This window comes from Calidris pugnax, unplaced genomic scaffold (assembly GCF_001431845.1).
Source record: "Calidris pugnax isolate Ruff unplaced genomic scaffold, ASM143184v1 scaffold11, whole genome shotgun sequence".
NCBI classification, from domain to species: domain Eukaryota; kingdom Metazoa; phylum Chordata; class Aves; order Charadriiformes; family Scolopacidae; genus Calidris; species Calidris pugnax.
The window spans coordinates 834,429-862,376 of NW_015090803.1; the positions used below are offsets into that span (position 1 = coordinate 834,429).

General features: G+C 38.8%; 1 protein-coding gene across 2 annotated transcripts in view; it reads right to left on the reverse strand.

Annotated features, from left to right (window-relative positions):
- Positions 1 to 27,948, reverse strand: part of LOC106885569 (collagen alpha-4(VI) chain-like) — a 57,081-nt gene that overhangs the window by 19,133 nt on the left and 10,000 nt on the right. The window contains exons 3-18 of one of the 2 annotated variants that reach the window (XM_014937857.1): positions 22,923 to 23,007; positions 21,191 to 21,281; positions 20,955 to 21,058; positions 16,281 to 16,630; positions 13,394 to 13,472; positions 12,677 to 12,822; positions 12,490 to 12,582; positions 10,968 to 11,021; positions 8,514 to 8,585; positions 8,035 to 8,061; positions 5,509 to 5,553; positions 5,189 to 5,242; positions 4,881 to 4,943; positions 3,840 to 3,905; positions 2,714 to 2,767; positions 1,728 to 1,763 (exon numbers count right to left, since the gene is read on the reverse strand). In XM_014937857.1, coding sequence (XP_014793343.1) covers positions 1,728 to 1,763; positions 2,714 to 2,767; positions 3,840 to 3,905; positions 4,881 to 4,943; positions 5,189 to 5,242; positions 5,509 to 5,553; positions 8,035 to 8,061; positions 8,514 to 8,585; positions 10,968 to 11,021; positions 12,490 to 12,582; positions 12,677 to 12,822; positions 13,394 to 13,472; positions 16,281 to 16,630; positions 20,955 to 21,058; positions 21,191 to 21,281; positions 22,923 to 22,995 — 1,407 coding nt within the window. In that variant the 5' untranslated portion in view covers positions 22,996 to 23,007. Of the gene's footprint in view, positions 1 to 1,727; positions 1,764 to 2,713; positions 2,768 to 3,839; positions 3,906 to 4,880; positions 4,944 to 5,188; positions 5,243 to 5,508; positions 5,554 to 8,034; positions 8,062 to 8,513; positions 8,586 to 10,967; positions 11,022 to 12,489; positions 12,583 to 12,676; positions 12,823 to 13,393; positions 13,473 to 16,280; positions 16,631 to 19,273; positions 19,329 to 20,954; positions 21,059 to 21,190; positions 21,282 to 22,922; positions 23,008 to 27,948 lie in introns of those variants that run through there. The other variant, XM_014937858.1, reaches the window with a different exon arrangement.

Sequence of the window (27,948 nt, forward strand, 5' to 3'; positions counted from 1 at the left end):
ACCACAAACCTTTTGCCAAATTAAAAACACAGCAAGCACTTCACTTTACATACAGCATCCACAATTAAAAACACAAGAATAGTATCAAACTGAGCAAACTGTTACCAAGTGTCCTCCAAAAGCCTGTTTTGTACAGGTCAAATACTTCCATGTTGTGAGCTTTGATGAAGAGAACAGGAACTTTGGAACAATTGCTAATTGAGGCCAGAGACAAAGTACATGCACTTCGTCCTGTCTCTTCTTTGATATTAGAACTGCACTGGAACTGCATGAATACGACTTGGAAAGAAGAGATGGGGTAAAGCTGGTCTGAATCTTGCTCTGACTATGCTTGTGAGTGAAGAGTTGCATAGAACAACCTCTCCTCAAAATGCTGGTTTGCACATTTATTCAGAAGCTACAACTCTGCCCATTCCCCAGACTCAAACACAGGGTAAGACTTCAAGATGTATTCCATTCTGCAGGTACTGACAGTGTCATACACGAAATTGTGATGTTCCCCTGGGTTTTATACGCACTATGATAAATGGAAAATGCTAAACCAAGGCATATACCATCTTCCTTATCTATGTTAGCAACTCTGCAGAGAGACTGGGTCAAATCTGAACTACTTGTGCTACAGCAACGTGTTTCCTGAAATGATCACATGACCTATACTAGAGAAAGCAAGCAAAAGGATAGATATAAGGAATATATCTTTCAAGCAGATATATGGGAGTCATGTTTTTAGGTGTTCTTATAGACGCCTGCCAGTGTGAAGGACAAAGGAAAATGTTTGTTTACCTTGTCTTAAAAAGAAAAAAGGAAAAAAAAAAGATAAAAAAAAAGAAAGAAATCTGAGTCTTCTCAGGTTCCTAGAACTTAGCTTTTACTTGTACTAATCCACTCAGCTTTTAGAATTGCTTTGATAACTGGACTTTGTAATTTATACCCTGGGACAAACAAGCTTTCTTTTCCAAGAACATTATTTAGAACTTCATTTAAAAGAATGGCATTGACATCTTCACCAATTAGATCTCAGCAAAGTTTCCTTTCCTTGTAGCTCCATGAGGTTTAGGTCTAGGAAAACCAGGGCTACATCCAAACAACATGACAGAATTTCCCATGAGAGGATCTGTCCGGAATGATCAGTCAGCATACACTGGGCTTGACCTATTCTTTACATCTTATACAAGCATTAGAAGTACACTAATTCTCTTAGATATCTTAAATTGTTCTCAAAATCTTGATTCTTTTATATGGTTTGAGCCAATTTTCAGAGCTGTGGTTAACACTTATGTTTGTTTTAGTAAAGCATCATTTAGAAGTAGCCTTGATTTTGTCTCAGCTGCATATGTGCATCATGCATATATCTGCATGCATACAGCAAAGGAGGAAAAATCTGTCAGACTTTTGGCCTTATGCTGCAGGAATGCAGCCTGACTACTCATTCCCATCATCTTTAGCAACGGTCTCTTCTCTGTTTAAGTTCCAACATTTGCCTTAATAAAAGCTACCGTCTCCTTCTGCTTCAGTTAAAGCTCCTTTCCAATTCTAAATCCTTCAAGTCAGGAGGACCTCCGGTACATCCGCCTGAGATCCAAAGGCTGCATTGGCTTGAAATAGACTTTTGATTATTAAACCCTTCTGTCTCAGATCACACTGAAATTTCTCCCTGAAGAGCAACAAACACTGAGGCTGGACATGCAGCTGCATACAGACTGGCAGCAGCAGCGTTAGCCACTCACCTTGATACCTGGAGGGCCTCTTCGACCTGCTGCACCCTGGGAAGGAGCGGCACGAGACATTACATCCAGAACACCATACAATATGTGAAACAGTAGCTTGCAATAAAATACTTCATACATACAATCAAATTAAATACAGCTTATAGAAAGCAATGAAAGGTTTAAGGTACAAATGAGAAAAGAGTGGATTTGGAACAGAAATTCTTACCCAAGTCTTAACAAAAACAAATAGACAAACAAACAAAAATGCTTTACACCCTTAGTGGGTGCAGAAGGCAGGCATCTCAACAAAATTCTGGAAAACATCTTCCCAGGCAGCTGCCCCTTGGCTGAAATACAGAGAACGAGAGCCCTCTTCCCTTCCTCCCAACTAAAAGGTCTGCGCTGCTTCCTGCTGCGCACTGCTCAGCAGCTCTAGCGAGTGTTACTGTTAAACCTCACAGCACTAGGGGCCTTCGGGATGTTTCTGCAGCCTGAGTGACCATCATTCCAGACTTTGGCATTATACATCTTTTTGACAAACTAGAAGTTTGCCTTAATGAGTTCCAGTATCCAGTGAATTAAAAAGAGCACCCAGTGAGCTTATATATAGGCTTGAACAGGCATACAGAACTTGCAATCACAGGGAGAAAAAAGTGATAGATTTATTTATGTTGAAATTACAAAGCCGTTAAGGCTCATATAAAAGGTCGCATTGAGTTTAAGGGCTTGTGACTTCACATGAATCAGACCTGAAATTAACAGGACAGTAAATTCCCAACTTAAAAAAAAAATAATTAAAAACCAAAACACAGCGCAATACGCATAAGTGACTAAATTTCAAGCCAAATTTGTTTCACCATGAAAATTTTAGAAGACTTCTGTTCCCTCTCATTGCAGGAGTTTTAAGTGTGGGATAAAATGAAGAGAAAAATTGTTTTTTTCAATGGGAACCCCATTGTATCTTGTATCAGTTACTTCCACTCCGTATTGATTACTACTCTTACATCAGGGCCAGCAGCACCCTGCTCTCCTTGGAGTCCATGCAGTCCTGGGTGGCCCTGCAAAAGAAAGTAATGAACAAGCTCTTCAAATACTCTTTTTCTTGTCCTTGCACATTCTTTATGTGTTTCTGCTTTGCTTCTTCTCCTAAGTAATTTCATTGCAATCAGTTGTATCATGCTAAATGCTGATTCTTGTTTTCCACAAATCATTTATAATCAAAAATTATAAGCCAGAGAGATCATACTTGCTTTGGTTTCCCAATCTATCAGTTACTAACAGTTCATACTTGGCCAAGGCTCTTGTGAAGTCACTTTTGTTGACTTCACCCTTTCAGTTAGGCTTCTTAAGATGAGAAAGTTTGATAAGGTTTGTTTCCAAAAAGTTATCAAAACGTAATTATCCAAAGAGTGACCCTCAGTTTTTCTACTGCTTTCAACACACTCTACATAGACATATATGAACATACGTGTGTCTGAACATGTGCACACAACCCTACTTGTTCAGATAGAACCAAACTTCCAAAAATAGTGGATTTTTCTCACACGTTGCTTGTTCCCACCATCTTAGCTTTCATCCACCATCACTTATATACTACTGTCCAACTACTTGCAATCTTTGCTTATTCTTTCCAAAGTGCAACAGTAAAATGGGCTGTGCTTTTTTTGTTTCTTTTCTTGCAGTATTGCTCAAACACCTCTTAAAAATGCAGACATCTTTATATAAGTACATATCCTGAGGAAACAGCAGTTCCATAGTAAAATGAGTACAGTCTGTTAATACCCAATGCATTTTCCCAGCATGGTTTTTAACCGTATCCTTACAACCCATTACTAAGAGCCTCTCAGGCTGATGATGTAGATTTGTGGCAGAGTAATACATTTACACTAAATCCCTATCTTCCCTTAGCTCTATATTACGAAAACATTTCCACAGTCTTTGTTAACCTTTTCAACTTTTTGTTTTTCCTTTTTTTACACTATAAGGCACTTCTCAAAGCTTTCTGTGTTGCAGATATATGCTAAAGGCAAGACACAAAATAAAAGAGAAGAGCTGCTTAGTCACTGAACAGCCAATAGAACTCAGAAATTATGAAAATCCTCTCTCCATAATACACTACTCCTTGCTTACCTGCCGCGCTGGGTTTCCCTTTTCACCCTTAGGACCAGGAATATTATTGCTAGTCCCAGGATCTCCCTGGAAAAGTTAAGCAGAGAGGTCATCATTTTCAGTGACCACACCTTTGTTAGTCTGATAATAGAGGCAGGATATGGAAAAGGGATTAATAAGATTTGTCACTGCAGCCAAGAAATACAAGAAATAAAAAGGCTATTTAAATGAAGATGCTTGCAAGAACACTATATAGGAAGTTCTGCAAAGTCCATAAGTTTCTTTTGCAAAGAGATGAAAAGAAATACTACTAATAGGCAACAAATTAAACCCTGAAAGTGTGAAGCTGCTCTGGTTGTTTGAATACAGATAATTCAGTTAATATCATAACTAGTTAGTGAGTTTCAGATGGGGTTCCACTAGAATGAAGTTCCATTTAGCTAGACACAGGTGAAATCCTGATCTCTCAAAGAGGCAAGTTACCATGACCCCTAATATATTATATTTTTTTTTAGCATTAGAAGACAGGAGTCAACACTTTGACTGTTTGGAACAAAGGTCTTTGTGGTGTCTCCACTGAAATTTTAGTACTCGGGGACTCCATTTATATAGGGCTCTGGAGCATGCAAGGAAAAAAATGTCAGCATGAAGAAGTAACTCGCCTTTGCATCATTATAATTGCTAATCAGGAGTCAGTGCACAGGGTTGTCAAGTGATCCAGAAATTCCTCTGTTGGGTGGGAACCACCAGGGAGGACTAAGTAGCTCCAAAAAGGAATTATGTTGCCCACGGTAAAAACAAACAAATAAATAAAACAAAAATGCATGGAACAAGCAGGTGACCTGAGGCTTAAACACCTGCTTCCAAGCAACATATCAAAACACATCAGTCCATCTGTATCTAACGAGTTCAGGACTCCTGAAGTATGCCATACTTCTTGCAGAGTACTGTGCCATCTAGGATTGTGAGCAACTCTTCAAATCATGTATATATCAGGCAGCTCCATCACAAACTCCAGGCACAAATCAGTGCAACCTAAGAAAAATGAAGGAATACACTTACACGATCTCCTCTTAGACCAGGTTCTCCTCGTTCACCTGGTTCTCCTCTGCAGCCTTTTCTGCCCTAAATACATAAAAAAACCAGCAGCAATTTTGGTACATGTAGAAATAGTATCTGTGGCAGAGGAAGGCCAGATAAGAGAACACTGATCTGTTTAAGTCAGTAGAGCTAAACTGATTCACAACAGGAGCCACAACACATTAGAAAAGCGGTGGCTATTAAAACTGACTCTCAGACACTACAGACAGCATTACACTTTGGAAAGAGGCTTCCATAAAACCTAAATGTTACTATAAGGGATATTTTACTTGTTTTCCTGTGTTGCCTTTCTCTCCAGACCGTCCAGGAATTCCACGTTCTCCCTAGATTCACAAAGAGGGAAGGAAGAAGAAAAAATTAATGATTGTTCTTTCTGATAAACATGGTTCTAAAATTTTGTCTGGCAGAATTAAACTTGAATCAGATATGCAACTCTAAACAACAGAATTTCTGTTCTGGTTTAAAGCCCATTAAAGCCCATTCAAAGGCACAAAACTCTGTACTTTACTACACTGTACTTTACTACACTGTACACTTTACTACACTGTACTTTACTTTAACTGCACTGCACATTTAAAGCAATGATTACCTGCTCTCCATCAGTGCCATCAAAGCCACTCTCACCATGTTCACCCTGTAGTAATAAGCAAAAAAAGCATCAGTCACTTACCTCTGAGCAGGGGAAGTGTTCACCCTACTTTCGGAAACTAGAATAAGAATAGTGGTTTTCAATGGCTAGCATGAATAAGTAATAATTATAAATAGGAATTAATAATTCATATTTTAATGAATTATTAACTTTTAAAAAGTCCATAGTTAAGAACATCTAATAAGAACAATTATTATTAAAACTAGAGATTTTCACCAGCATTTAAAATCTGCTTTTCCATCTGTTAGGTTTCAAATCTTCCCAACTGCAGCACCTACAAAATCTAGATATATTCCAAAATATAACTACTAGTATCTGATCTAAAATGCTGATGACCTTATAATTCTGGTGTCAATCATCATATGTGTTTATACTGTGCTTTTTTCTATTAATTTTTTTTTAATAATTTCATACCATGAACGGTGTATTGAGAAGCTAGAATGAATGAAGAGAAAGAAAGAAAGAACCATGATAAAAGCAATTACAGAAGACTGATCTTAGGCTTTAGGATTTGTAAAAGAAACTTTATTACTGTTTCAGCAATGTGATGCTTGCTACATAAACAGCCGTCACACACAGACTGCTCTTTTCCTCCCTTTGTTTGCAAAAATGAATCACCATACTGCAACCATTTATGGAAGGCATTTTCTCACAAAACACTCATCCCAACCTTAGGGAGTTTGCAATGTTAACTTGTTGTTCAGATGAAGAGTGAGGCTTCTGAATATAGTTATAACTGTGAGAACTTTATTTTGTTTATGTATCCTCCTCAATGTTTCAGATTTGGCCAAATATCACATTCAATTTTTAAAAGACATTTTGAAGTGCTTCTTCTGTCTTTCTTTACAAGGATAAAAATGAAGGAATTAACTGTGATGTTTTTATTTTAGTAGGAAATGAAATTAGCAGAGACCACTACCCTGAAAGCTGAAAGGATATTAATCAAATCACTGGAAGTGGCATAAGAGCATGTTGTAAACATTAGTTAAACCAACAGGAGTCTCACTCTGATAGAGAGAACAGATGCAATTGCTTTGTAGGTGTTGGTGCTAAATTGACTTCGCAAAACCACCAAGTTAAAGTTCCTGAGGAAAATTTTCAATAATTTATAACAGTTTTGTATGTACTAGAAGAATAAAAAAGGCGACTGTACATTTTGATAAGATTAATGTCACAAACAATAATTTCTTGAATAAGCATTCCAGAAAAATGTAGAGCAGTAAGCAATCATAACTTTTATTCAAGTCTTAATTTTTCCATCAGTAGTTTCCTACCTCAGAAAACCTGAGCCAAACTTCATAGTATTAAATATTCAGTGTTGGCTTTTTTGTCCGACTAGCTGTACTGAAATGCCTCACAGACTTCAATAAACTGCCCCGACCTTGCTAAGTTAGCAGTATTGAATCACATTTTTTTATGTGCTGGAAATTTCATATTTTTAGTTAAAATAAAATTAATGACTATAATGACTCAACATAATGAAGACACTCACATATTCATCGGATTTCACCAGGATTTGTGCTCCTCATAATTCCTACCACACAATTCAACATGGATAAATCAAAATTGTCAGCAAGAACTCTCCCTCTTCTATAGTCAGATGTTTCGGGTATTTAAAGGAGGACAAATTACTTCAGGGAACAGAGCAGAAAATTGAAAAGGGAGGAAAAACACATAGGAGGATTAAAATGTCAGTACAGAACAGTACTTTAAATAGAGCTGAGGTATCAGAAACACTCTCTGAACTTTCTCACATGAACAGCCGCTCAGGTTTGGAAGCAAACATTTCCTGAGTCTTTGAGGATCCTAAATCTTTTCTAGGAGTGGTTTTGTATCAAAGCACCCAATACAATTTGAATTCCATTTTAATTGCTCTAACTTGGGAACTAATATTGCCATTATAGATCACTGTCTTCCAGGCTTTACATTTTATTAAAGAATTGGTGACAATATCTCTTTGATGAACAGGTATGTTTGAAAGCTTAAATAAGCAGAGCTGCAAGATCAGTGGATGACAAAAACAGCTGAAGACAGGTCTGCATATTGAAAAAGTGTCAATAATGATTCAGTGAAAATACTGTCAAAATCCACAATAAGTGTTACAATCTTTTTTCCCCTTTCTGCTCTGCTTCCTCAACAATTAGAACATGAGAGTGAGCTGACCAGAATTACCACCTTGACAGATTATTTAAATAGCCAGTAAATAAATTCCTTTCCTGTCAATTAGACTAAATCAACTATGATTGCAACCACTCTAAAAATACAATACAAGTAAGACTGCTGGTTTTTAATCCATTAATCACTTGAACCCATTCTTATACAACCATAGCAAAAGTATATTAAATACTCCAAAGTTTTTACATTGTTTTGCTTCCTTGATGATATTTTTATTTTACAAGGTAATAAACTCAAAAGGAATCAGAACACTGTTCTCAAAGAAAATCGATCACACATGAAAACACAAACCTGACTTCCTCTATAGCCTCTGGACCCCTGAAATTGAAAATAAACATAGATGAAATTTGGTCAAGGTATTTTTATTGAGCTTGAGAAGCAGGGCACAATAGCTTGCTGTGCAGAGGCGTGCTGGGCTCCCTATTCATAGTTCCCACTGCCACATATGGGATTGCCCCCTTTCCTATGGGAAGGCAGTACAGCCTTTATTTTCATTCCCATTCTGGAAAGCTTTATAGCTTTACCTAAGGCCAGTCTGGAGCTGGTGGTGGAAGAGTCACTAGCAAGTTGCCGAGTTAGGAATCTATTTAGCCATTTGACCATTCTTTGGTTACACTGAGTACCTCTTAAAAAGAGACAGCAAAAATTGTCTCCTATTCTCACAGCTGGGTCTCACTGTCCATCCATGCTTCAAGTAGACAGCACAGGGATTTGTCTCCAGTACAGAGAACAGCTTTGTTGGAAACAAAATTAGGAAATGACATACTTGCCTTATGGCCTCTGGCACCTGGACATCCCCTGTCTCCTTGAGTCCCATTGAAACCAACTGGGCCTTTCTCCCCCTAAGAAACAAAAGAGAATGTTCAAACTCATCCATACAATGATGGCTATTGGTTAAGACACCACATAAGATTAAAGCAAGACAGAATCATATTACCATTCACTGCACTAAGTACACATACAGAAGTACAAAGCACGCATACAGAAGTACGAAGTGAAAACTTTCATACTGACTGTAAGAGAACAGTCAATTATTAGTTTGAGTTGCACTTGGTTCTCTGCTCTCACTATCATGCCATGTGTTAGACTGCACTACCAATCTCAGACTGAAATCTCTGTACTTGAAAGTAGGCCTTTTTGGTGGGTTGGATTTTAACTGAATATTGAATTACCTTCCTCTAGTCACTGATCTCTGACAGCTTCTACTGCAGGTTTGTTAGTACGGAAGTTCTAAAAAATATCAGAAAGAAAGCAGCATCTCCCAGCAGATCCCCTTAAAATTGCTGTCTCAAAGGTAAACGATATCAAACAAAATGAGAACAAACACGTGGTAAACACGAGAGCTCCTGTACTACCATGCAAAAGAGAAGACAACCTTGAAGAGCCTAAGATCAGAAAAACAAACAGCATTCTCTTTATTTTTTCATCTTTAAAGAAAGGTCTCTCTTTAAAATAGAAAAAAGGCAACATGGATGACATTATAGATGAAATTAGATAATGGTCCCACAGAACCACACGATATGAAAAAACAGAAGTTTAAGCATTTTGGCCTGACTGCATTGCCTATGTGAAACATTCAAACTAATTCCTGAGCTGAGCTGAGCACTACATCACAATAAAACAAAGCTGTCCAGCTTTATCTCCTCAACCTCCTTTCCTTGTGGCATCTTCTGTCGTCTGTTACCAGCTGTCTGCTTTCTGCTGTGCATTCACTACATTCAACTGTTTGGGATGCTTCCAATACTTATCTTGTGGCTGGAAAAAAATTTAGCATTTAGCAAGGAAAATTTACAACATGAAAGTCACTTCTAGGCCTCACAGGTAGGAGATGATGGAGAAAGTTTCTGAAAGAGCAGACATGACATCTTCTGATCCTTCCACAATAAAGGAAAACAAAAGGACCAGAAATTTCAGAAAGAAAACTTCAGTAATTTATCTGTTCTACAAGATTATTCTGGATTCTCAGAAGGTCAAAAATAGAAATTCATTTTGATACACAAAATCAAATTCAAAATTGTTTCCATCCCTTCACCATTTCAAAAAAGACAATATTTAGAATCTTTCAAATCAAAATGCTGCAGTGAAAAATTTGGGGCATCCCATTTCAATGTGTTCAAAATGTTTCTCATTCTAAAAGCCCCTCAAGATCTGAATTCTAATTCCTGCTTATGTCATTCATTTTTGTGAAAGGATGTGAAAATAGTTCTATTTCTGAGTAACAAATATTTTTTTTTAAGTCATTATGGAAATTGCTCAGATGGAATTTTATTCTATCATTCAGCAAATCAGGCCACCTGAAAAAAAATAAATTCTGTGGAAACTGCTCCAGTTTCTGTGGAAACAGCCAGTGATTTCCAAAGAAATCGTAAAACCACCATCACAACGGTATTTTCTTGATAATCTCAGGTGACAACTGTTCTTTTCCACTACCATCTTTCTCTGAATACACAGCAGGGCTTGCCCCAGGCCGCCTCACCAAAGGCAAATTCAGGCTGACTAATCTGCTGTGAGAACTGGAACTACTTGAATGTGGATTTTACAGTTATATACAGAGATAAATCCTCAGCCAGTTCTTGATTTGCAAGCTTTTGACTTGTAGTTAGGAGTAATACACATATCATGGGTGTAGTGCTGTAACCCAGTTAAACCTAGAACTAGGTTTAAGGAAACTATGGTCCTAAGGAAATTATATCTTATTCTTTTGGGGAGTTATTTGTTTGTTTCTAGACAGCAAAGGAGGATGAAATACTCCCAGTGTGTTGGGCTTCGGTTTATGCACATTACGTTGAAGTTTAGGTCAGGAACAGCACACTGCAAAGGATTTGGAAATCAGCAAAATGTACTACAAAATTTAGATGTGTTATCCAGTCAAACAATATTCACTCATGCTAAGAAGGGAAGGGATGGCCTTTTCTATAAGAACTTTCAGCAGAGAATCTGGGACAGCCTGTCATGAAAAATGAGTATATGATTTAGCCAGAAATACACCACACAAAATGCTGTTGTGTGACTTTTTTCTAATTGATTCTTTATCTGTATTATAAGCTATTATTATGTCAAGGTGCAGATGCATAGAGATTCAAGTCCATATACTTACCTTCAGATATATGTTGCTTAAACACATTTCAGGTTAACATTGATGAGCACTGGGTGAATGAGTAAGTGCAGACACACTCGGGCACCAACCAACAACATCTTAGCAGGAAGGAAAAATGTTTACTTACAATTCCACCTTCCTCACCAGGATGACCAGGAGAACCTCTGTACCCCATACTTCCCTGAAACAGAGGAATTCGAGTGATAAGTAATGCTGTTCTCCAAGCATATTGGGTTCATTTCTATCAGATTACTCTGCACATGGAGATAGAAAACATTTCCTGAAAATTAGATCTGGTTATGCTGATGAGGGCAGGTTCCCTCAGCTACATTTACAAAGACACTCTGCACAGTCCTATGAACTTGACACGGCTGTGGAAAAAAAACAAAACAACCGAAAAACAATGATGTTCAACACAAAAATGTCAGTATGTTATTTCAGGAAACTGCCTGATGGGTTAAGAATGCTCATTAGGATATTCAGTCAAATTAAATATCTTTCTTAGCGACTTGGAAAAGGAAACATTATACGAAACATTATACAGTAATGAAATTCTAAGCTGAAATGAAAAATATAAGGAGTTGAAAACTTGGTAGGACAAAGATATTGCAATACCTTACAAAGACTTTTAAGAATATTGCAACTTTGTGTTTGAAGCAATGCAAACCTCATGCCCTAAGGGCAAAAACTTGATCAGAGAGAAACTAAAGCAAACGGAATTTCTAGGAATGAGGATGAACAAAAATAAGACATGAATTTGTGCTGCAAAAGCATGCTTTTACAATTGTAGCCTGTACAACTCAGACATCATGTTTATCTGCCTGCAAAACAACTATGCCTACATTCTGAACACTGTTTTGTCTAAGTATGTTAATCTAGACATTTTAGCAAAACAGAAAGGTGCAGGAAAATCAACAAGAGTAATGAAAGAAATCAGGAAATTGGTTTACGAATAAATATTAGAAGACTATACTTTCACTGAGACATAACCGAAAATTCATTTAACTGCAATTACATAACTGGAGAGTGTGAACTACAGATACAATTTACTGAGCATGTTACTGGAATAACTAGAAATAATAGTCAAATGGAGACTACATATACTAAAAAGCTTAATAATGCTAGCATTACTATTAGCATACTGTAAAAGTGATAGCTGTAATACTTGAAAGGCTTAAAACAGACACTATAAAATCTTAATGTAAATTAGTACTGTATTTGGTAAGAATAAACTTATAGCAGAGGATATTTGGAATAACTCGTGGAACAAAAGGATAAGGCTCACACATAGTGAAGAAGGATTCTTTTCTACTCTCAGCTTGTTGGCTGGAAGTTTCTTGTTCACAATAACTAATAAGCCTCTTGGCTAATCAGACTTAATTTTTTAAATCCCTCTCCATTTGCTGCTGAATTGGTGAAGAAGAGTGCTTAATGTTTTTTATATGTATGAACTACTTTCATTACAGAAATATTTTTGAAATAGGAACATGCAACAGAGAAACGATCACATTTCATGTTTCTCCTTCATCTGTCCTAACAGCAAAGGCCATGGGCACATGCATGCATGCACACTCTGAAATACTACCAAAAAGGAAAACACTTTGAAAAATAAAGCAATTCTTAAGTAATATATATCTTAGCTCTCCTACCTTCCTTCCAGGACTTCCCTGGCCACCACGATCACCAGTTTCTCCAAGGCATTTACAAACAACCTTACAGCATTTCCTTTCTGCAACAGTATCCTGAAAAACGACAAGAAACATTTAATTGATGTATATTAGTCATAAAACAAAGACTGATGTTCCCTCCTTTTGCTTATATCACAGAAGGACTTACAAGATTTCTCTGCAGGATGTTTGCAATCTCTGCAAACCCAACACTCAGAGGTTCATTGTATCCAAACCCTCTGCCAAACTCTATTTCCCGAAGTTCAGTCAAATTCTGTGTATTGTCCAGGCCAACTAGTAGAAATGCATCAAGACCTTCAACATAAGCACAGATCTAAATTAGTGGATGCCTGATCTATATTATTTAACCAACAATATCATTGTGAATAACAGCAGTTCTCTAAAATACTTGTATTTCATGGCTTCACCACAGTATGTTAAAAGAAATCAAGCTACTGAGAACAATGTATAAGTAATTTGCCAATGAACTTCTTTCCCCAGTTGTCAGACCAGACTGCTACTCAGTGCCCAAACACAAGTGGAGAAGTGTTCTCTCCTGCAGAATTCAGAACTGGGTGTAGCCTCTGATGCTGCACTCACCAGTGAGAGGGGTTGCCCTGAATCACCCCAACTGCCAGAGCTGGACTCCAAAAACCAGAATCATTCCAGGCCCTCTGCACCCCTAGGGATGTTTCTGGCATCATCTGCCAGACAAGCCATCATGTACGCTGGTTCACAGGGAGAAGCTAACACTCTCCCAAGTGACTCCTCTCCTGAGGAATGCCATATTAGAGAGGTAATGTTATGTGGAAATGTTGCAGAGAGGGAGCAACACATTGGGCCACTGGTAGTAGGAGGCTGGAGCATCAATGAGGCGCTGTATTACCTTTAAAGTGAAGCGAGTCAGCTGCTTTTCTAAGATCTTCCAGCGAATCATCTAGGCCATCTGAAAATACTAACAGAACCTGTCGGGAAAGCGAGTAATGCCAAGTCAATTGAAAACAGTGTAAAATTTGAGTCATTGTAAAAAGTATAGTTTGCGTTGAAAACTGGCTATGAGGCGGTCAAACTGCGCTACACTCTTGCAGATCTGACGCATGTGCTGGTAAAAGTGCTGAGGAGCAAGGAGAATAAAACACAAAATCCTCTATTCTTCCCTGACAACATTCCCATGTAAGGGATTTCTCTTGGTGATCAATTCATAGCACTGCTATTAATTATCCCTCTCATCTTCTAAGTATGCTAGGCAAAAGGCCAATTATGCTGTGACTTATTGGCTGAAGAGCTTCTCTGATATCAGAGGAGTTCTCCTATATGTGAACGTGGAGAAGAAGTTAGAGCAAACAAAAATTTCCCTTTCTGCAAGAGCAGCTCCAGTTGGCTGTCAACTGAGCCACACCAGGAAGCGCATCCTCTCTGGGTCCAGTCCTTCCTCCCTGCAGATGCTTATGTCCCCTTGCCCTTCCCACACAGGTAGTGATTACCCTGCTCTACTCTATGCCATATTTTTCCTTGTTAAGGCATAAGGCTTAGCTCATATAAAGATGCTAATTCTAACCCTTTTTATTGGCTACATTCCCACCTTTTCAGGCCAAAGAGCTATTGGTAAGACTATTCTAGGGCTGAGGAAAGCACAATTTCTTACAGTTCCCCTCCAAGCAACTAGTCTCTTCACATTTATCTCCTTACCTTCCCCTTTCAAACCAGAAGAAGTCTTCTCAGGTCCCAATTATCCAGCGGATTAGGTTTCCCAGCTGCCCAGGTAAACTGTCTCCTGCCCCCAACAGCAATGACCTTAAGTTCTCCTAAATATACTGACTAACAAGCGGACAAGCACAGCTGGGGCTCCTTCCCTCCCATCCTTCTTATTTTACATTCCCTATACAATGAACAGCTTCAATTAATGTGAACTCTATTACTTCTGTTAAGGCAATTTTTTTCCACAAGTGACAAAGGCAAATGAAGTGCTTGCCATGCCAATCTTCCCACTTCTGTGCTAAAGCAGCAAGGAGACCAGAATTTAAAAGCAGGCAGAGTTAACTGGTTTTGGTGGTGGAAAGTTCCCAAACATCCAATCTGGAGGCACTGGTACCAATTCTACATTTGCTCAAGCAGAGAGTGATACAGAGGAGAGCTGGACCGTGGATTGGTAAACACATCACAGACAAGTTAGAAACAACACTGCAGGCCTGGGCTTGATGTGCTTTTTTGGCAATCTTTTCATTTTAAAAACATGCAGGGGGTTGGGACTGTGGGGCGTTGGTGTGGGCATTACATATATTTACAATGCTTTTGTTAATATAAAGCTTTTCTCGGAACACATCTGAGTCTTGCTTTGTCAAAAATCCTCAAATTAGGTCCAAATGTTTTGCTGAAAAACAAATAAATAAAGAAAAAATGCAAACAACAGAGAATCACTATCCCTGAGGAGTTTTGCAACTAATAATCTTTATGGAACAGCTATGTTATTGCTCAGGATCCTGGAGAGATTAAATTGTGATTTCACATGCATACCAAAGTCCTGCATTTTCGATTTGCACATAAACACTATCAGAAAGGAATATTAATCAACTTGGAAAGTGCTGAGATGTGCAGCATATTTCTTTCTAGTAATAACACATAAGCAGAAAGAAGTCTTGCTTAACTCTAATCTTCATCGGGGATCTAACAGAATTGGCAATTTGGAAAAAAAAAAGCACTGTTTTTACTTTTATGTCAAACAAGTTCTCTCTACTGAGGCCCAAAAGCAGCAAAATTGTATGTGGTCATGTTCCCTGTCTAGAATACAATAATGTTTTAAGAAATCTTTGGAAAAAAATAGTATTAAATATGCACCAAATTACACCCTAGTGGTAAGCCTTACCTATGCAAACGCTGTAAAAAAACAGAATGCCAACTTTCATATGAAAGTAGGGGGATTCGTAACAATATGGCTTTTGCACTCCACATCAGTTTAAAATTAACATCTTCGAAGATAACATCTTTATAAGAGTTAAAATAAGGTCCATAGAGCAAATCCCTTATGTATTATGCAAAGGCCAACCTGTCCTTCCTCAGTAGGAAGGTCTTCCTGCACGGAGACCTTAGTAAGTGATTATATTCAAACAACTACTACAGGACACAGTGCTTTACTGAGTTAGTGCTTTATTAAGAATAAACTGTCAGGGCAACAACCCTGAAACAGTCCAATGAGATCTAACTTTCTTTCACCTAAGTAGAAAGATTCCCCATTCACTTCAGAAGAGATTAGATCAAGCCTTATGCTTCTTCCTTCACCTCACTTCAAGATGGATGAATTACCTGCAGTGTCTATGCAGATTTTCCTGATCATATGTACTAACCTAAATGTTCTGGGTACCATGTCACTGCAGGAGTGCGTTGGGAATTGAAACTGATACATGCAGTGATACCAAGGTGAGTGAAAGAACAGGAAGTTCAATATAAACCTAAGGAAACACTTTTTTACCATGAGGGTGACTAAGCACTGGCACAGGTTGCCTAGAGAGGTTGTGGAGTCTCCACTCTTAGAGACACTCAAAAGCCATATGGACACGATCCTGGGAGGCCTGGTCTACTTGATCCTCCTTGAGCAGGGAGGTTGGACAAGATGACCTCCCGAGGTTTCTTCCAACCTCAACCATTCTGTGATTCTGTTTATTGGATTCACCAATTCCTGAACTACCTTTTTGTTTCCCTGGAGTATTCAGCATCCGAGTCTGTAAACATCAAACTACACAATTTTTCCAACACATATGTTCAGACTATTAAGTTACCTTAATGTTAGCAGAGGTCACATTAATGAACTTCTCCTCAATTGCCTGTAAGAAGTCTGTGTTCAGGTAGGTGTCCACAGTGGTTTGTGCATCTAAGAATTTCTGAATGATGTCTTCATTATATTCTTCAAAATCAGAATCAAAGATGAATTCTTTGGTCTGTGCCAATACTTGGAACTTGAATCTAATGTTGACTGGAGAGCCAGCATTACAGCTGGTATTTGGCAGCAACTTCATCTGGAGTAAAAGCTTGGGCAGGAATGCTTGCAATTTCTCTCTCAGAAGCACTGTGGATGCTGGCTGCACGCGCCTTGAAATATCAATTGCTATAGAAAGATCTATATTGCAATCTGAAAAAAAGTAGAAGAAACAAGAAAAAAACCTACACTATTTGTGATCTTGTCTTTTGTCAGGATCATGGGAGTGGAACAAAATTCAATACAACAGATTTAAAACCAGAAGTCAAAATCAGTGAGATGGTGTTTCATGTTTACAGAAAACCTATCAGCTCACAAGTTTCAGTGGGGCTATGTGAGCTTGCAGATACTAAGGACTACATTACTGGACATACACAAACTGCAAAACAGATCACTGTTCTCCAGCTGTCAAGCGTCCTCAAAGGGCCTAATCTTGCAAATGTTTCCGTGAGCTTTGCTACTGTGAATGTGCAACACATATTCCAGTTGCAATGGGAAGTTTGACTGCACTTCACCACTTTGTCACAAGACCAGATGATACGTACATATGTAGAACAACAGGCCAAAGAAACAAAAGTGAGAAAAAAAAGCAGCATTGCCTACGTGCAATGGTATACATCCCCTGGGAATAACAGCTGCTGTAAGGCGAGGGCTACCTCAGTTATGGAATTGCTTGTGTAGCTCCTAATAATAACAGCAAATATTGTGATCTGGTTAATTCCTCCTCCCTCCCCTGTCATCCTGCCCTCATCAAGCAGCTAAACCACTTGGCCTATTTCTTTTGTACCTTGATTCTTCATGTGGCATGTTACATTTTATTCTGTGCCCCTGGATGCATTACCATCTGTTGCTGTACCTCTGCAAAGAAGTCAGAGGCACGCAACTTTGTAAAACTGCACTCTCCCTAATTTTGTTCCTTCTTCACCCATTGACTCTGAAACGCTTATCAAACACAAGGTCATTTTCCATGTTTGCTAGTTTGGGTTAGCTCCTGTAGACCACTATTCCATATGAGCTTCATTACAGTTTTCTGGGATTTCCCTCACTCTTGAAAAAGATGAATGTGTTCAGCTCTTTAACAAAATAAATCCAGAAATAATTTCACCTCAGAGCGGCCATCGTGATGTTTCAGTATTTTCACTTGCAGTACAAACTGCCCCCTAGAGGGCATTTCATGCTGGTAAGCAGCATGAAAATCTTTATACTCAGAAAGTCACATTGGATTAGTTTTTATGGCTAAAAAATCCAACATTCTGGCCTTGGAGCAATATAAGAAATCTATACAGCTTTTCTGTTTAGTCCACAACAACAAAAAAATTATCTTAAACAGATGAATATATATCTATACACACACACACTCCTCAGACATGCCCCTTAGCCAGGTTTTAAGGCTGGATCTCTGGTTTCAAGATTCACAGAACACCTGTGATCCATCCGAAAGTCATCATCAGTTCAGGGGAAAACATTTTTCTATTTGTGAAGGATGTTTCTGATTAAACATTTCAATGAACATAAAATTTACTGCATATTTCTTCCACTATGTGTTCATGTCCAGCACACAGAGTACGTTCTCACAATGAAATTTTTCTGAGCTTTGGGTCTTTTTAATGACATAGACTGGAGGCAGTGTGAGGGGCAACTGTGGCCTCAGCAGCTTAGCCCTGACAACTGGTCATCCACACTGCCAAAGCTCTTAAAACATTCCCTGCCAACTCCCCAGCGTACCAGTAATAATATCAAAACAGCAGTAAAGCATTCACTTTTGTTCTAATCACCTGTTCTCCCACACACATCCCCATTGTTAAACTGCTCTGTCTTACTGGTGCAAAGATATCTTTTTACCCTGTTGATGATACATTGAATGCAGTTTTTTAAATTTGAAAAATCTGGCAGTTCAAGAGAAGGTGACAACAGGAAAGATCAGCAAATATAGGAAAACAGATGACAGGACAAGATAAAACAGGCTTCACAGGAAATTGGTCTTTGTTTTATGAGACAAATTTATGCAGAACTTAACAATAAATACATGCATGGGCGAGAACAAAACCAATATGATTTCCTTAACTTCTCTCTCTCTAAACAAGCATGCCTGTATATATATTAAGTTTATTGCTGTATCTCCCATGGAATCTCCCTGTTGCCTGACCATGAAACACCAGGAGGTGCTACTGCATCAGCCACGGTCATGCTGTTCCAGGGCAATGCACTCCACTTCCACAGCAGCCCTTCTGCTTTCAGGAACTGGGGGGTGCCTTTTCAGCTGGAGGTTTCCTCAGCTCTTGATGGGCAAAAAAGATGGGGTGGGGGTGCAGAGCTCACTCTGAAACAGGCCTGGCTGTCCTCTCTAAAAACCAACTAGTAAATACAGTTCACAAAATAGCTTGTGGCTTCAGGGGGGAAGGCCCAGCTCTTCATTTTGGCCTGCAACACCCTGCCAAACATCAGCCAGTCCGGGGGTGATTAAGATCTCCGGAGTCCAGGGTGCAGGAGAGGCAAAGTTATCTATTTGTTCACTGGTTCTCACAAAAAGCCTTAGACAAGCAGCGCAGTTATCCCAGTGTTCCTTTCTCATGGAAGTTTCTGCTCACTAAGGGAATGGAACCTGGAGGACTGGGTTGGATCAATTTTATGGCATAACAAACAAAACTAAGAGCGTGTTTCCAATACATGTAAAACATCAGAAGCTTGAAAGGACAGTCAAAGTATGGGCACAGAGAGGAGAAACACTCCAGAACTGTCTCTTTCTGTTATCCCTAATCAATGCCATCCACTTGCATCACAGTAGGTCCCCCTCACCTTCAGCAGAGGGGGAGCTCAGCCTTTCGATTTCTCATTCACTATACTTTTCTTTCTGCAAATTAACAAACATATCTTCAGTATTATCTTACCACATTGCTGGCATGAATATATAATTTTAAAGAGCAATTGTATATGCTTTCTGCTTCAGTCTTCCTACGTGACAAGGTAACCGATACTGCAGCACCAAGTTGGAATAAACTCAGATACAAACCCACCATCTGACGTCTGATAAAAGTTGCTGTTAATCGAAGGCAATACTGAACTTTTAGTCTCTTTGGGGTTGGGAGCCTCTCAGGCTGTGTAGCATCCAAGCTACTGCTGCCACCAAGAAGACATGATAAGCAATACCACCTTCTGTCTCTTATATAGGAAAAGCTTTTGGTAGCATCTCAGAATTACTGTGGAGTTGCCGTTCACACCTTGCCAAAACCTCCCACATATCCAAGGATGGATTTTCTCACAACCCCTCTCCACAGTGCCTCTGTGAGACTTAATTTTTGTCAACAGTTGCTGCTGACAGTCCCACTGAAGCAGTATGGTCAGCTATAGATGACAAAGTTAGGTTTTTGGAAGGCTCTTTTTAAAATATCACTGAAATGCCTGTTTCTCTCTTTTGGTTAGGATACCTTGGGCATATCTTCTCTGGCTCCTTTCAGACACTGAGGAGCTATGAATATGAATGCTAGATGTGAAGCACTGTCTTACTTAAGAAGATATTTACTAAGATATTTACTACAAGTTGAGAAAGTTGCAAGACTGAGTAACCTCAGCAGTATTCTTTGGTAAAACAGCTCCATTGCTGTCCAGCTAGCTCAGGTACTTTTATCAGGGACTGCATGTAGCTATGTGGCTATCCACCATTATACACCCAACAAAATGTTTATGTTACTTACTCTGGCTAAGGAAAATCACATCAGCATATTGTTCTGCAAATGCTGCACAGAGTGGGGGGAAGTGACAGATGAGACATCAAAAGAAATACTGTCAACCTATACCCAGATCTGGCTTTAAATGTAAGCTAAACGAAAATTACAACCTTTTCATTGATCTCCACAATTTTAAGTTTAGACTGAAGTTTTATCTACAGCATACCATTAAACATACTATATAATTGCTCTAATTCTGTAATTTGACTAATTAAAAAAGAATTCTAGTTAAAGTAAACCTGCAAAAAAAGTCCTAAGAAAAATGTCTTGAGAAGCTCTACTTCTGACAGTACTTATGTAGATAAAAGTTTCATCTTTCTTCCACTGAATCTTCCACTTTTGACCATGGAAGTGAGACTGCATACTTTACCATTCCATCCCTTCAATATTCCATTAACCAAGCTCTTATACATCACTACTGAAATCCATACTGCATCTAAGAACTGGATCCATTTGAGCACTTCAGAATACGCCTACTTTTATAACAACGCCAGCCTGTCCCTTTGTTATCACCACAGTGATTTGAGGAACCCATTCTTCCTTTCAGCTACCAGCACCTGCTAGGAAGTGATCGTCTAGCACAAACCAGAGGCTGTGGCCAGTTTTGCTGCCTCCTCCTTTTTAGTGTAATTTCTGTCTCTTCTGCAAGGTATCGTTCTTGTTATAGTAAGTGTTCAACAAAAATATCATGCATCACTGTACTGAATCGTACCAACATGGATTTTGTCTTGCCCAATACCAAAGCCACTGACCATTGTATACAAGAAGTCTTGCACGATCTTGAAGTTCTTTGTCCCTGTGCTCCAGGTTCCATCTACCAGGAAGATGATGTCTGCTATAGACGCTTTCCTGCAGACTAAAGAAATATTTTGTAACTTTCCTGGTTTCCTACAGGATGTGCAATCTAATAGAAGAATAATTCTGCATCCCAACTGCATTTTGGAATCCAAGACCTATTGGCCCTTGTCAGAATAATCTTTCCACCTACCTTAGTAAATTCACAGCACTCACTAGTTCCTTCTTTTCCCCCTGTTCTTCATACAGAGGGTAAGAAGCTACATCCTTCTGCAACACCATTCCTAGGCAAAGGAGAGATGCTGAAAATGACACCAACACAATTTCCATACACAGCCTGCACAGCACTCATATGTAGTAAATGCAGATGGTAATTGCTGTACACACTTCTGCATGTGAACCACAACCCTAAGGATGCACTGACCTGCTGTTAAGTGAGTGTCCTGGTTTGAGCGACACAGGATTAATTTATCTTTCAGTAATTTTACTTTTCAGTAAGGTCTCTTCTAATGCTAGGGAAAATGGTACTTTTAGAAGACTCTAGCATTTGAATTTGTGAAAATATTTACTTTATAGTCACCTATAGTATGTGGGTTTCAGTCTCAGTGTTTTTGAGCACAGCCAGGTGCAGGGGTGAGGAGGAGTGAGACCCAGGCACTTGACCCAGGCTGGCCAATAGGATTATTTCATCCCATCAACGTCACTTTCGATATAAATTAGACAGTTTGCTGAGGAGTTTCTCCTGTTCTATGATTGCTGTGATCCTGAGAACTTCTCACCTTGGTGCTGGACCCCTGAGCCCTTCCTCCTGAAGCAGTAATGTTCATAGTGTCTAACATTTGCTGTCCCCTGCTGGGAGTGCACAGCTTCCTACTGATAGAATTGGCTGAGTATAATCTTTGTATATTTTATATTGGTATCAGGATCAATATTGGTACGTTAGTATTATTAACATTAATTTTCTAGTCTTATTCTATTAAATCTGTTTATATTTCAACCCTCAGCTTTCCTGTTTTTTTTTCCCGATTCCCTTTCCCAGGTGGGGAGGAGTCATTGGGTGATAGAATAATTGTCTCATGACAATAAATTGTCATGGGTTCTTCAAACCATAACAGTGAGCCCAAAGAAAAGGTTACTCATCCACTTCAAGTTCCATTCTGCAAGCGTACATTACTAATAAATATTTATTATCGGGGGGGGGGGGGGGGGGGATGTTGCATGAATGGGGAGGGGTCCCCAGGTTTCGGGGTGGGTCCTGGGGTTCCGGGGGGGTGTCCTAGGTTCTCAGGGGGGGTCCGAATATGGGGAACGCGATTTTCCGAGGGGGAGAGGGGAGGGAGGCGTGTGGGGAGCCCCAACGCTTCGGGGCGGAGGGGGGGGGGGGGGGGGGGGGGCGGAATTCACACCCACTTAAACAGAACTAATAACATTTATTTGTATAAACACCAAACTCATGTGCTTCCACACGTTTCAGAAGCACATCACACTGGTAGGGCATGGATGAAACAGTTAGTTCCTCAAGCCAAGAGTCATGAAGAAAACGTTCTGCAAAGGGACAGACCACTTTCTCAAGCAGATCTTCCAGAAGACTTGACTATCAAAATGAAAATGCTAAATCCTGTGACTTATCATTCTTTTGGTGGTCTTACAATTGTATGCCACTTTTATTGCTTTTGCAAATATGGAACCTCAGCATGCATGAACAAAAACGAAATTTTAACGAGCTATTGCATTTAATTTTGCAACTTTTTAGGACAACCCTCCTATCCTAGTTTAAATATATGTTTCATAAAGACATACCATGTTATCCCTAGTTACGGAAAGAATAAACTGCCATCAATTCTTCATCTCTCTGGCATTGGGTATTAGTGAAAAAATGAATTTTACTATCAACTTGAAAAAGAGTAATTTCTTTAGTGTATTACCAGTCAGCTGTGCATCTATAGAGCAGAAGGTGGAAACAAAGACAAGAACAAGAAGTTGTTTCCAGTCATCCATTTTGAAACCTCCCTAGAAAAAAAAACAAAGACAGTAAGAAATACAGAACTTTAAATTCATATTTTGTTCCCTCAGCTTTTAACACACAGGCTGAACACAGGCTTGCAGAGCCTGACAATGATGTACAGCATACAACCAAAATGAACTGTTCATTGCTCTGCTCTCACAACCATGCTCTGTTTCATTTCACACAGCTATATTTACCATGATTCAAAATTCAACTAAAAGCAAGCTATTCACAATCTAAGATTAATGGGAGCTATGCTTCCAAGATTCCCCTCTAGCCTTGAAATTGCCTACCCACCCATCTATTCAAAAGAAAAATTTTGTGGTGGTATCTATACAATACACATAGATTTGAACAAACATTCATTTATAAGTGAAATATGCCAGTTGGCCAGTAATAAAGACATTTGCCATATGAAAGTGTCACAACTCAGTGCTGTAGGAAATGGGAATGGAAATCTCTCAACAAGAAAGTACAAAATTAAGCCACACTGAGGTGAGGCACACTAAACAAGTGAGAACAAAACCATTTTGAAAACCTTTCAATTCTAGGACACATGTACACTAAATAGCTAAATTTAGCACACTAAAAAAATAATAAACCTGAGCCTCAGAGACCAAGCATGCAAAAAAGGATGAATATGAAAACATTTCATATGTTGTTTTTCTTTGGAGCTGCTGAAGTTCTTCTTTAATGACTAGTTCCAGCTGCTTTCCTCTGAGTTCCACCCTCACATTCTGTCCCAGATCAAAACTGAGCTCTATAGCACAAAGCTGATGGATGAAAAGATTTTTCGTAATATTTATGAATATAAAGGCCAAATGCTTCTGCACAGTGACATGAGTAGCAGAGAACCAGGTTGGCTAGATATGTCCAACAGTGAGGATGAGAAAACCAGGTATAGTGCTTTATTTTGTGCATTTATTCTGTGACCCTTAGTTATTCAAGCATTTAAAACAGGTGAGTAAAAGATGCCACTGCTGCATTTCTGCCAGCCAAAGTCACTCCTCACCAGCCCTTTGTAGCTGGTCCTCTGTCAACTGATAGCACATCTCCTCCTATTCTAGGGGAAGCAACAGCTTGACAGAAATGCTGTCCATGTTGTACTTCTTTCCCATGGATATGGATGTCAGAGGTAATGCTCTTCATCGCTGTATGTAGCCTCTTCCTCAGACCTCCCAAACACACCTTTGGCAGCAAGGTTTCTGCAGAAATTAGATTGAGGAGGACTACAGAATGAACCTCTGAGGAAGGGGAGATAAAATTCAGCAACCTGACATAACTCGGACAATATGCCCAACTGCTCAGTGATTGAAAAAGACACCCCACTGGGGGCTTCCCTAAGATCTCACACTTAATATACCACCTATGTTATAGTGGTGTTCAAGATGCACGGCTACTGACTTTTATGTGCTACCACCTGTTTATTACCAAAATTTTACACAAAGCACCATTGAGCTACCAGTAACATAGAATAAGCCAAACACTGCTCTGTCTCAGGCTATCTTTTGAACCTGTTGTTTAATCCTGGCTCAGATCTGAAGAGACAGCTGGAGCTAAGTGAGCCACTTATATTCCAGGCTTGGGTTAATACAGAGTGCAACCTCAGTAAACCCAGGATCCTGGCTCCATGCCTTTTTTTTTTTTAAAAAAAAAGTTTCAGGGCTTCTGGAATTCTGATGAGAACAATGAATCTAGAACTTCTATTTTGGAGCTGATTTGCAAAGAAACTTAGCCAGCAATTGTATCTCTGCCATTGCCTAACATCTAATGATTATGTTGTCATGAATACTGCCAAAATTTGTAAGTAACAGAAAGAAATGTATGTAAAGACACACAGAAGCAATTGGACAGCAGGCAAAATACAAGCTAGTTCATCCTCCCAGCAGCTGGAGGGCTCCCTAGGCATGCTTCTTGGAACCCAGCAGCACCCTTCTCAGAAACAGACAGCCCCAGACACAAGTTAATTCTTTTTGTGGAGGGATGTGGAACCATATCTGTATATTGTGAGGACATTCAAGCAGTGGCTACAGCATCACAAGTTAATCCACACATTAGTCTTTTCAGTATCTTCAAGGATTGTGCTGGTAGCAGGGTAGCCACCTATGCAGCCTGCTCCTCTTTATTTCTGCCACTTTTGTTTGATAACCTTCCCTTTACCACTAGTCACCAAACAAGTCCGAGTGGTCAGAACAAAGGTCCACTGTGCTCAATCCCTTACCTTTGACAATGGCCATCAGCTTAAGGAAAGAGCATAAAAGTAAAGTTAAACAATGTAAGTATCTATCTTCTCCCTCCCACACAGACTGGTTTAACAGGTTTCCAGGTTGCATATGGGTGAAGACCTTATTTCCATAAATTCTTCTAACCTGTTCTGAAGCCAGCTATACTTTTATATCAAAATCACAAACCGATTAGATTGTGTATTATATTGTTAACATCATTTATATTCTACTGAAAAAGCGAGCCAAGTATCTGTGAAAATATAAGTTGATGATCAAATTCATTACACTGTTTTTTAAACTGTATCTTCGATCTGCAAAGACAACTTAGTGGAAAGGCTACAGCTGGTCTAACATCATAGCACAGGGTGCAGTTCCAGGTTCTTAGACTAACAGTATGCAATATTACCCTAGGTCTTGTAAATAACAAAAAGCAATGAATAGGAATCCTCTGCTTGACTCTGTATTCTACCCTCAGGCAACAGCAAAACTTCATTTCCAAGTATCACCACACCAAGGTCCCCTGAAGAGTTCTTTGGAACCTTCTTCTGCGGGAAGAAAAAAAGCCACATTTCCTATATATCAAGACATTTATCATATATGGGCACTCTTTACTATTATTAGTACAGCAGTAACACAGAGATTCCAGATGTAACCAAGGTCTCTATGCAACAGAAGGAATTTGTAGATTTCTTCATGTCCCACACATCAGTTTTCTTTAATAAGCGCTTCTAATGTAAGAGAAACTGTGGTATGTCATATATGAAACCATAGCCAAAAAAAAAAAAAAGTTTTGCAATCATCTTCACAATTAACTTTTGCCTTGGATTGAATTATTTTTTCTCTATATATCCCTAGTAGTTACTGAACCACTTAAGAGTTCTCCTTGATCACTTTGTCAGAGATTTGATTCCTGGTTATCTATTTTCACTACTATGCTTCTATGACATCAGCCTGTTTTTTAGACATTTACAAGCAAAAAGTTTATACTGAGACAATTAAATATTTTAATGGTATCCAAAATAAAAACAATCATGATTGCTAACTCGCACTATGGTATTATGCAGTACCGACTTTGATAGCACAATTATTGTGCCAGAAGAGCAGCAAGCATGTTGATCTAACTGGTTTTAATAAATTGCACATTGATCTCTAGGCACAGCTAGAAACATATATATTCAAGGGCAAATAAGCAAAATGCTACCAGGATTTCCAAAGCCACTAGTTATAGTAGTGGAGATTCTTAGAGCAAAACACTGAGTTTGTGAAAATATCACCACGCTTCCAGGGTGTATATGGTTGCCAACAGTCAAATCAGCAAAATATAGTTGCTGTTTTAGCAAGGGGCTAGACTTTCCTCACAAATGTAAACATTTGAATTTCATACCGAAGTCTAGCTCTTACTGTTAAACCATACACAATAGTCAGTGCCTGTTGAACTATGCAACTATTTCCATACCTTCTAACAGCTGTAATCTCTGTTTGCCTCCTTCAGCTTCTTCCAAGCTCACGATTCCAGAATGTTCCCTGCTCATAGGGTCAGATACCCTACACCTGCAATCTCTCTCCCACTCTTTCTAAACAGTGAGTGCATATGGGAACCTATTTCCCACTCACTTTTTACCTTTCCCTTCAGTACCCACTATTGGCATAGGGCAGCTTCTTTAAATATACAGAGACACTGCAATTTAAAAACGTGGAGACTAATTTCCCTACTTGTACCATTTGTTTTGCTTTATCTTCACATAGGAAATTCCAATCATGCACTACGAACTCCATAAACAGAGGTACTTTATGCATTCTATGTGTATTTGTCATTATTTGCTAAGTAAAATGAAATAATTTAAAGGCAAACTCATGTCATACAGCTCATAAAAACTATGGATCAAAGCCCAAATAAACTCATTCAGAAACATGCAGTGTCACAGAGTATTACCGATTCTGAGTATTAAGCTAGTGATATGTTAATTCCCAAACTTATTTGAACATAAAACAGTACATATAAGGTCCTAACATAAGCTACTTAAAGATGCTGTAGTTATTTATATAAATATATATATATGCATAATCTATATAAGATGCTAAGACAGCAATTCTCAAAAATCTAAGAGTTCTTTCCACTTTAATGCTATTTTAGGAGACAACAGTATGAAAATTATTAGAAGCCCTTAGACAACTGTATAAAAGAATACATATTTTAAAGCTTATTTAACTGCCAACATTTTTCCTTATTTGCTCCCAGAGATCCACCACTATGTATACAATAAATCTCAAAGGAAGAAGACGACCAGCAGTGCTCCTGAATTCTTTAAATGCTTTACAAAACCTGCTTGCAACAGTATTTTGTTTTTGTCTTTTTTTAATCAACTCACGTCCCAATTTTATCTCCAGCTCCTTCAATGTTTTCTGTAGGTAAAAGGAAGTAATTCTCTAGATGTTTGCTGCCAGAGCAAAATGCACGGTCAAGAAGTTAATCACTTCTTAAGCTCACTATCAAGAGCATGGAGATTTTGAGGCAACATTCGTTTTTCACCTATCATTTATAATCATGTTGCAGGCTGGATCTCCCTGCATACTCTGGTTTGGGGATATTTTCCCTCTTCTGTTTGCATATACTAAGAGAAGGAACACAAACTCTCTTGTGACAACTTCAAATCCCATCTCTACCAGCGCAAACGAATGTGATCATGTAGCTTTCTCCTACCTACTGAAATACTCCAGTTA